Raw genomic sequence first — 11,326 nt, forward strand, 5'->3', positions numbered from 1 at the left:
AGGTGTACAGTTTAGGTGCATTGTGTAACAGGGGCTTTATTTTTCCAGTCTCCCAACACCTCACAAAGTCCCACCATCCAGTAGTGGTTAATGTTGCTGAGCGGTTCTGGGTTCGATTCCCGGCTATGTTGGGGATTTTCTCTGTCTGGGGACTCGGTGTTTGTGTTGTCCTCATCATTTCATCATCATCATCATCATCATCATCATCACTATTTGTGACAGTAGCTCGATTAGACGTGTAAAAAATTGAACTGTGAAAAAAATTGGGACTTTGCACGAGCGCTAATAACTGTGCTGTTGAATGCCCCCAAACGAATAATCATCATCATCATCATCATCATCATCATCATCATCATCCACTGTCTGGCCACAGAGGAGCATTCTCCTCATAACTCAGTGCCACCCAACATGGGAGCAACTGAATTACTTCTCTCCTTTTCCACTATCCGCCCACCTCTCTGCTCCCTCCGCCTAACCTCTCGAGTGCACATAGCTGCCCTACCCTCTTTCCACCTCATCCTCCCCATGTGGGTCAGGAGGTAAGAATAGGTCCGAGGTATTCCTGCCTGTCATAAGAGGCAACTAAAAGGAGTTTCACACGTTTTGGCCTTTATGTGATGGTCCCCTGTAGGGTTTGACCTCCATTCTTCAAAATTTTCCCGAAGAGCGAGCCAATTGGGGAAGGGTGCCTTACATGGTGCATTGTGTCCATCGTGCATTGAGATCTTTAGCCCACTTCCTCGTCGTCGCATTTAAGTCTCGCTCATTCTCCATCTCTTGGGTGAGAACACCATCCTGGGTGCATTTTCCACCATGCACTATGCAGTGTTGCTTTCTGTGTCAACGATGACCATGGACTTCTTTGCACCTGATATCCAGCACGGTAGCCAGTCTGTTATGGTGGGGCCGCCATGTACCCTGTAGGTTGTAGCCCCCGGCAATGGTGATCCTGCCAGGTGACCTTTGCAGCGGCTGGGTGGCGCCCATGGGGAGGGCCCCTGGTTGGAGTGGTTGGCATTAGGGCAGATGACACGCGATGAAGCTTAGTCTATCATCTCTTGCTGGTGCTGAAACACCACCAGTCTCTAAGCATTCACAAGCTCAGTTCAACACCCAGAAGTACGACCTCCCTGGCCACACCATGGGAGGAATGTCAGGCTAAGGATGGCAGTGGATCTTATTCACCCTGGTACCTTGTATGTTTTGGAGCTGTTGGGAAATCTTTCATGACGACGATGCCTTAGTTTTTTGTTGAGGATTTAGAGTACAAGTTTGGGGAGGTGGTGGGATTGTCCAAAATGAGATCCGGGTCAGTCGTGATCAAAACTGCACCTCTGCCAGTCACAGACGTTACTTGCTTGTGACAAGCTGGTGTATTTTCCTATAACCATCACACCCCATAAGAGCTTAAATATGGTCTGGGTAACATTTCACAGGGACCTTCTTTTGCATTCTGATAATGATCTGCACGCCAATTTAGAGCGGCAAGTTGTACATTTCGTCCAGAGTGTCCACTGGGGTCCGAGGGATAATCAGGTTGCCCCCAGTGCCTCCATCATGGCCTTAGATGGTAATACATTGCCCTAGAAGATCGAGGTGATGGTCTACTGCTGTGATGTAAAGCCATATATCCCTCCCCCATTGCGGTGCTTTAAGTGCTGGAACTTCAGTCATATGTCTACCAGCTGTACTTCCAGTGTCTCGTGTCAAGATTGCAGACGCCCATCACATCCCAACACTCCATTTGCCCCGCCTCTCATCTGCGTCAGTTGTGGAGAACACCATTCACCTTGCTTGCCAGACTGCAGGATTCTCCAGAAAGAAAGGAAAATCACAGAGTACAAGACCCTGGACCAACTGACCTACACTGAGGCTAAGAGAAAATTTGAACGCCTGCATCCTGTACATATGACATCGTTTTATGCTGCCGCTACAACACTTCTGGCACCATCAGCTCCGCCAACCCCAGTCAACTCTCAGAGCCAGGAGATTACACCTGCCCTCTTGATGGGGGGGGGGGGGGGCATTTCCCTCCCTGTTGTTCCCACACCACCTACTTTGGGAGCAACACCCCCCCCCCCCCCCCCCCCCTCCGCAACCATTGGGGACATCCGTCCTCAGTTCTAAGCCGGAGAAGCGTCTTCTTTGGCTTCTCTCACTAGGAACATTAGGAATGGGTCACTCCCTTCCCAGGTTTCTCTTAGTGGGAAAGATGACACCCGCCAGTGGCTGAAGAGCTCAAAAGCAGCTGGTCATAGGGATTCTTGCTCATCCTCAGTTCCGGAGACTGAGCCAGCAGGAGAAATCCAAGAAGAAGACCCCAAAGACCAAGGAAATTGCAGTGGCACCTACACCACTGCTACCTACAAGCTCTGCATCTGAGGATGGGGTGGAGATTCTGGTGCCCGCCGAGTGCCTAGATCTCACAAGACCCTCAGACACAATGGATATAGACTGCTCAGGCAATAAAAGTCGGTGGCAGCAGGTGACTCTGAGGCATAAACTGCCTCATTGAATGTTCCATGCCTTCCCAGTCTCATGATGACATCATCCTCCAGTGGAATTGTAGCAGTTTTTTTCACCGTCTGGCTGAGCTACGGCACTTGTTAAGAGGAACCGTTAGCGACTATAATTGAGTGTTAGGTGGAGTTTGCATTTATGCCCTAAACTCAGTCTATAGTGACACTGTGCCCCTTCAAATGCCTCTTGAAGCTGTGGCTGTTAGAATGAGGACGACGCAGAAATTAACTGTCTGCAATGTACATCTTCCTCCAGATGGTGCAGTACTCCTGAATGTATTACCTGCACTGATTGATCAACTCCCTAAACATTTCCTACTTTTTGGAGATTTTAGCATGTATAACCCCTTGTGGGGGACACCATGCTTACTGGCTGAGGCAGAGATGTCGAAACTTTTCTGTCTCAGTTCGACCTCTGCCTCTTAAATACTGGTGCCACGACACATTTTAGTGTGGCCCATGGTAGTTACTCGGCCACTGATTTATCAATTTGCAGCCCAGGACTTTTCCCACCAATCCACTGGAGAGTACATGATAACCTGTGTGGTAGTGGCCACTTCCTCATCTTCCTGTCACTGCTTCGGTGTCAAGCCCACAGACGCCTGCCCAGATGGTCTAAACAAGGGTGGACTGGGAAACTTTCACCTTTGTTTTCACCATTGAATCTCCCCCGCACAGGAACATCGATGTGATGGTTGAGCAGGTGACTACAACAATTGTTTCTGCCGCAGAAAACGCAATCCCTCTCTGTTTAGGGTGACCGCGGCGTAAGGCAGTCCCTTGGTGGTCACTGGAAGTTGCTGAAGCAATTAAGGAGCATTCGCAAGCTCTACAGCAGCATAAGTGGTACCCTTCCCTGGAGCACCTCATAGCCTTTAAACAGTTCCACGCCTGCGTTGGCCAACTTATCATATGACAGAGGCAGGAGTATTGGGAGAGATACCTCTCGACAATTGGGTGCCACATGTCACATTCCCAAGTCTGGGCAAAGATCAAACATCTTTTTGGGTACCAGACCCCAGTCCCGGTATTATGATAAATGGTTTGTCATCTACTGATATAAGCACGATTGCCGAGCACTTTACCGAGCACTTTGCTCGAGCCTCTGTGTCGGAGAATTACCTCCCAGCCATTCGCACTCTCAAAGAGCAGCTGGAAGGGAAACTCCTGTCATTCACTACATCTACATCCATACTCCACAAGCCACCTGACGGTGTGTGGCGGAGGGTACCTTGAGTACCTCTGCCGGTTCTCCCTTCTATTCCAGTCTCGTATTGTTCGTGGAAAGAAGGATTGTCGGTATGCTTCTGTGTGCGCTCTAATCTCTCTGATTTTATCCTCATGTTCTCTTTGCGAGATACACGTAAGAGGGAGCAATATACTGCTTGACTCTTCGGTGAAGTTATGTTCTCGAAACTTTAACAAAAGCCCGTACCGAGCTACCGAGCATCTCTCCTGCAGAGTCTTCCACTGGAGTTTATCTATCATCTCTATAACGCTTTTGCAAGTACTAAATGATCCTGTAACAAAGCACGCTGCTGTCCGTTGGATCCCACACTGCCGAGCAGTATTCAAGCAGTAGGCGAACAAGCATACTGTAACCTGCTTCCTTTGTTTTCGGATTGTATTTCCTTAGGATTCTTCCAATGAATCTCAGTCTGGCATCTGCTTTACCAACGATCAACTTCATATGATCGTTCCATTTTAAATCACTCCTAATGCATACTCCCAGATAATTTATGGAATTAACTGCTTCCAGTTGCTGACCTGCTATTTTGTAGATAAATGATAAGGGATCTTTCTTTCTATGTATTTGCAGCACATTACACTTGTCTACATTGAGATTCAATTGCCATTCCGTGCACCATGCGTCAATTCGCTGCAGATCCTCTTGCATTTCAGTACAATTTTCCATTGTTACAACCTCTCGAAACACCACAGCATCATCTGCAAAAAGCCTCAGTGAACTTCCGATGTCATCCACAAGGTCATTCATGTATATTGTGAATAGCAACGGTCCAATGACACTCCCCTGCAGCACACCTGAAATCACTCTTACTTCGGAAGACTTCTCTCCATTGAGAATGACATGCTGCCTTATGTTATCTAGGAACTCTTCAATCCAATCACACAATTGGTCTGATAGTCCATATGCTCTTACTGTGCTGTGGGCCACAGTGAATCCTATAACAATCCATACAAAGACTGGGAGCTCGTCAATGCCCTTGCACATTGCTCCGACACAGCTCCTGGGCCTGATCAGGTCCATGGCCAGATGATTAAACATTCTCATCTAACTACAAGCGACATATCCTCATCATCTTCAACCGGATCTGGTGCGATTGCGTCTTTCTGTCACAGTGGCAAGAGAGCACCATCATTCCGGTGCTCAGGCCCAGTAAAAATCCACTTTATGTGGATAGCCATCGGCCCATCAGCCTCAACAACGTTCTTTATAAGCTGCTGGAACATATGGGGTGTTGGCAATTGGGTTGGGTACTGGAGTCACGTGGCCTACTGGCTCCATGACTGGGTGGCTTCTGCCAAGCTCGCTCTACCACTGATAATCTCGTGTCCCTCGAGTCTGCCATCCGAACAGCCTTTTCCAGACGCCAACACCTGGCTCCCGTCTTTTTTGACTTATGTAAAGCATGTGGCACGACCTGGCGACACCGTATCCTTGCCACATTATATGAGTGGGGTCTCCAGGGCCCGCTCCCAATTTTTATCCAAAACTTCCTGTCGCTCTGTACTTTCTGTGTCCAAGTTGGTGCCTCCCATAGTTCCATCCATTTCCAGGAGCATGGAGTCCCGCAGAGCTCTGTATTGAGTCTCCCTATATTTTTAGTGGCCATTAATGGTCTAGCAGCAGCTGTCGGGCCCTATGTCTCATCTTCTTTGTTTGCAGACGACTTCTGCATTTCATACTGCTGCTCCGGTACTGGTGTTGCTGAGCGTCGCCTACAGGGAGCCATCCGCAAGGCGCAGTCATGGGCCCCAACCCAATGGCTTCCAGTTTTCCGCCATGAAGATCTGTGTCATGTATTTCTGTCAGCGTTATACCATTCATCCAGAACCAGCACTTTACCTCAAGGATGATCCACTCACTGTAGTGGAGACATATCGATTCTTAGGTCTGGTTTTTAACACTCGTTTGACTTGGCTTCCTCATCTTTGTCAGCTTAAACGGAAGTGTTGGCAGCACCTCAATGCCCTGCCCTCCGCTGCCTGAGCAACACCAGCTGGGGTGCAGATCGCTCCACGCTGCTGCAGCTCTACAGAGCCCTTGTTCAATACTGCCTTGACTATGGGAGTGTCATTTATGGTTTGGCAGAACCCTCAGCGTTGTGTTTGCTCAATCCATTGCAGCATTGTGGAGTTCAACTAGCGACAGGAGCTCTTAGAACGAGTCCGGTGATAAGCGTACTGGTGGAGGTTGGAGTGCCGCCATTGAAGATCAGACGAGAACATCTGCTCACCAGTTATGTTGCACACATTCATAGCTCTCCTGAACTTCCTAATTACCATCTTCTTTTCCCAACCACAGCAGTTCACCTCCCGCAAAGGCGGCCCAGGGCGGGCTAACGATTGCGGTTCATGTGCGATCGCTTCTGTCTCTCCTCAAGGTCCATTCACCTACATCTCCGTGGTGTAGCTGTAGGCCGGAGCACTGCCTGGACCTTTCGCTTGCCCATAAGAACTCCGTTAACCCTGCGGCTCTCTGCTGTCACTTCCTCTCGATTCTTGAAGTGTTCTGGGGCTCTGAAGTGGTTTACACAGATGACTCAATGGCCGAGGTAATGTTGGCTTCGCCTTTGTCCACAGAGGCCATATTGAACAGCATTCCTTGCCCAATGGCTGCCCTTCAGTATATCTGTTCATTCCCTGAGCAATTGTTGCCTCTGTGTACTGACTCCTTGAGCAGCCTACAAGCTATCGACCATTGCTACCCTCGCCATCCTTTGGTAGTGGCAATCCAGGAGTCCATCTATGCCCTGGAGCAGTCCCATCATTCAGTGGTGTTTGTGTGGATCCCAGGACATGTCGGCATCCCAGGCAACAGACTTGCCAACAGCCTGGCCAAACAGGCTATGCGGAAACGCCTTCTGAAAATGGGCATCTCTGAACCAGACCTGCGTTCTGACTTATGCCACATAGTTTTTCGGCTTTGGGAGATGGAATGTCACAACAGTACACACAACAAACTGCGTGTCATTAAGGAGACTATGAATGTGTGGAAGTCTTCCAAGCGGGCCTCTTGCAGGGAATCAGTTGTCCTCTACTGGCTCTGCATTGGGCATGCTTGGATGACCCACGATTACCTCTTGCGCCATGAAGACTTGCCTCAATGTCGGTGCGGCACCCTGTTGACCGTGGCCCATATTATGGTGCACTGTGACTGCCCAACGACAAAATCTTGGGTTACCGGACTCGTTGCTGCTCATTTTATCTGACAAAGCCTCATAGGCTGATTTAGTTTTACATTTTATTCTTGAAGGTGAGTTTTATCATTTGACCTAAGGTTTAGCGCATGTCCTTCTTTGCTCTGTGTCCTCCACCCTAGTGCTTTTAGGGTGGTGTTTTTAGTGTGTAGCAGAGTGGCCAGCTTTTCCTTTTTATTCTCGTGGTCAGTCAGCCACTGTAATCTGCTTTCTTGTTTTACTCTCTTCTGTTTCTAGCATATCTATGTTGTTTTCTTGTCGTCTTTTGTTCCTTCTAGTGTTCATTGCCTTTCCTTCGTTCTTGTGGTTTCTCCTTTCTTACCGTTTTGTGTTATATGTCGCGTCTGTTATTCTCACACTTGTGGTATTGTTTTATTAGGAACAAGGAGCCGATGACCTTGTAGTTTGGTCCTTCCCCCCCTCTTTTAAACCTACCATCTCGTCCCTCCACACTCCTCAACAGCACATCACTGTCCACCACACCTACTGTACTATCCCTCCCTGGCCCAGCCTGCTCCTTAGCCTAGTCCTGTGTGTGTGTGTGTGTGTGTGTGTGTATGTGTGTGTTTGCCATGTAATTCTGAAGGAAGCCTTACTGGCTGAAAGCTATTATTTATGACAGTCTTTTTGTTGTGCCTATCTGTGACTCAGCATTTCCGCTATATGGTGATTTTTGTATTTGATATTCAGTACAGTCTCACTTATTGTGTCATTGATGTTGTTTATTGTATAAACTTTTTGCATTGCCAGTAGATAGTTTTTGAAGACATAGTTTCCCCTTACATTTGTTACTCTCAAGCACTTTTTTGTTCTATTTTGTAGGAGGAGAAACTGAGAGAATATCGCAAGGAGAAACGCAAAGAAAAACGACGAAAATTAGATGAAGACACAGACACAACACCAAGTTCAGAATTAGCAGCTATAATGGGATTCTCAGGATTTGGGTCTAGCAAGAAGTGAATCTGGAATGTAATAAATATCAGCGACAAACCAAATGGTCTTTTATTGAACTGTGCTCTTCGTTACTCCACATACAATAGGAAGTGTGGCCAGTAAAAACATGAGACTAATATTATTACAAGAACTGTTAGATATAACTTAGTAATTTAACAGAATTTGCCACTGCAAACATAAGCTATTGGTTCTGTGGATAATGGGCAGTTCGTGAATGTGTATTCCAATTTTTGTAATTTTTCCTTAGTGATCTGTGTAACTAAAATGCATCTTTCACTGTCACGGGACTCATAATAAAGCACAATAAAAAGAATGGAAAAAAGGCTTGTTTGCTATGAAGTACACAGAGAAAATAGCATTGTATATTTGAAGCTATGTATGTAACAGATATCTGAATTCCTTCTTTCATTCTCTTTTACCCACATTGGTAATTTTTTCTCATGTTAGAATAATATACATGAACAGTAACTGCATTGAAAACTTCAGTGATTTTGTTTCATGTGCATTATTCATGCAGTTGTAAATGCAGAATGACATTCGAAGAAAGAGGAAAGTACCTCGACAATTTTATTAAGTTGTGTGTGTTCCTGAAAAAAATTCTAATGAATTCTGTGTTGACGAAATTCTCCGGAATTTGTATTAAAAATATTAAATTCCTCTTGTTAATTGTAAACAAATAAATTAGTTTTTTTTCAAGTTTTTCCCAGCTTTCATTAAACCTGATTCCTTATAACTTAAGCATAGATACTTTGAACCAGCCACTGCTCGGAACTTCCACACTGGGGAAGGCTGTGACATTTATCAATCGGAACTAACCCAGATCTCAAGGTAAGTTACATATCAGTCTGTCACCACAACTAAGATTTCAAGTGGGAGGGGGGAATAATCACACTGTTACTAAAAGTTTTCATTCTGTATCTTTTTTCTGGTTCACAATCATGTACTAAACAACACCAAGGTAAGATCCTCAGGTTGCATGTTTATCTACAGATGTCACATTTTCTGAGACTTTGTCACAACCAGACATACTAAAAAAGATGTGTTTTGAAAGTGGTGTATCCTAGCTTTACTATATGCTTAATATTTTCCATGTTTCCGATTCAAAAGTTTGAAAATTTTTATGTTCAGTTCGTGGCATTTAAGAGTTCACATAACAAAGTGATTTTGCTGTGACATCAGAGGTCATTGGCTGACACAAGAAAACTGAGTAGCGATCAAGTTAATTTACATGCTTGTGAAGCTAACATAACTGTACTTTTTGGTTTTCATATTTATATGTGTTGTTGTTGTTGTTGTTGTTGTTGTTGTTGTTGTCTTCAGTCCTGAGACTGGTTTGATGCAGCTCTCCATGCTACTCTATCCTGTGCAAGCTTCTTCATCTCCCAGTACCTACTGCAACCTACATCCTTCTGAATCTGCTTAGTGTATTCATCTCTTGGTCTCCCTCTATGATTTTTACCTTCCACGCTGCCCTCCAATGCTAAATTTGTGATCCCTTGATGCCTCAAAACATGTCCTGCCAACCGATCTCTTCTTCTAGTCAAGTTGTGCCACAAACTTCTCTTCTCCCCAATCCTATTCAATACCTCCTCATTAGTTAAGTGTCTATCCACCTTATCTTCAGTATTCTTCTGTAGCACCGCATTTCGAAAGCTTCTGTTCTCTTCTTGTCCAAACTAGTTATCGTCCATGTTTCACTTCCATACATGGCTACACTCCAAACAAATACTTTCAGAAACGACTTCCTAATACATAAATCTATATTCGATGTTAACAAATTTCTCGTTTTGCTTTTGTTCATGTTCATCTTATATCCTCCTTTCAAGACACTGTCCATTCCGTTCAACTGCTCTTCCAGGTCCTTTGCTGTCACTGACAGAATTACCATGTCATCGGCGAACCTCAAAGTTTTTACTTCTTCTCCATGAATTTTAATACCTACTCCGAATTTTTCTTTTGTTTCCTTTACTGCTTGCTCAATATACAGATTGAATAACATCGGGGAGAGGCTACAACCGTGTCTCACTCCTTTCCCAACCACTGCTTCCCTTTCACGTCCCTCGACTCTTATGACTGCCATCTGGTTTCTGTGCAAATTGTAAATAGCCTTTCGCTCCCTGTATTTTACCCCTGCCACCTTTAGAATTTGAAAGAGAGTATTCCAGTCAACATTGTCAAAAGCTTTCTCTAAGTCTACAAATGCTAGAAACGTAGGTTTGCCTTTTCTTAGCCTTTCTTCTACGTAGGTTTGCCTTTCCTTAGCCTTTCTTCTAAAATAAGTCTTAAGGTCAGTATTGCCTCACGTGTTCCAACATTTCTACTGAATCCAAACTGATCCTCCCCGAGGTCCACATCTACCAGTTTTTCCATTCGTCTGAAAAGAATTCGCATTAGTATTTTGCAGCTGTGACTTATTAAACTGATAGTTCGGTAATTTTCACATCTGTCAGCACCTGCTTTCTTTGGGATTGGAATTATTATATTCTTCTTGAAGTCTGAGGGTATTTTGCCCGTCTCATACATCTTGCTCACCAGCTGGTAGAGTTTTGTCAGGACTGGCTCTCCCAAGGCCGTCAGTAGTTCTAATGGAATGTTGTCTACTCCGGGGGCCTTGTTTCGACTCAGGTCTTTCAGTGCTCTGTCAAACTCTTCACACAGTATTGTATCTCCCATTTCGTCTTCATCTACATCCTCTTCCATTTCCATAATATTGTCCTCAAGTACATCGCCCTTGTATAAACCTTCTATATACTCCTTCCACCTTTCTGCCTTCCCTTCTTTGCTTAGAACTGGGTTGCCATCTGAGCTCTTGATATTCATACACGTGGTTCTCTTCTTTCCAAAGGTCTCTCTAATTTTCCTGTAGGCAGTACCTATCTTACCCCTAGTGAGACAAGCTTCTATATCCTTACATTTGTCCTCTAGCCATCCCTGCTTAGCCATTTTGCACTTCCTGTCGATCTCATTTTTGAGACGTTTGTATTCCTTTTTGCCTGCTTCATATACTGCATTTTTATATTTTCTCCTTTCATCAATTAAATTCAATATTTCTTCTGTTACCCAAGGATTTCTAGCAGCCTTCGTCTTTTTACCTACTTGACCCTCTGCTGCCTTCACTACTTCATCCCTCAGAGCTACCCATTCTTCTTCTACTGTGTTTCTTTCCCCTATTCCTGTCAATTGTTCCCTTATGCTCTCCCTGAAACTCTGTACAACCTCTGGTTCTTTCAGTTTATCCAGGTCCCATCTCCTTAAATTCCCACCTTTTTGCACTTTCTTCAGTTTTAATCTGCAGATCATAACCAATAGATTGTGGTCAGAGTCTACATCTGCTCCTGGAAATGTCTTACAATTTAAAACCTGGTTCCTAAATCTCTGTCTTACCATTATATAATCTATCTGATACCTTTT

At 45.1% G+C, this 11,326-nt stretch overlaps 1 protein-coding gene across 1 annotated transcript in view; it reads left to right on the forward strand.

The window, feature by feature from the left end:
- LOC126282097 (zinc finger matrin-type protein 2) overlaps nt 1-8,615 on the forward strand; it is a 45,826-nt gene extending 37,211 nt beyond the window's left edge. Inside the window, exon 5 of the mRNA XM_049981555.1 lies at nt 7,784-8,615. Coding sequence (XP_049837512.1) covers nt 7,784-7,921 — 138 coding nt within the window. The 3' untranslated portion in view covers nt 7,922-8,615. The remainder of the gene's footprint in view (nt 1-7,783) is intronic.
- The last annotated feature ends 2,711 nt before the right edge of the window (nt 8,616-11,326 follow it).

This window comes from Schistocerca gregaria, chromosome 7, assembly GCF_023897955.1.
Source record: "Schistocerca gregaria isolate iqSchGreg1 chromosome 7, iqSchGreg1.2, whole genome shotgun sequence".
Taxonomy (NCBI): domain Eukaryota; kingdom Metazoa; phylum Arthropoda; class Insecta; order Orthoptera; family Acrididae; genus Schistocerca; species Schistocerca gregaria.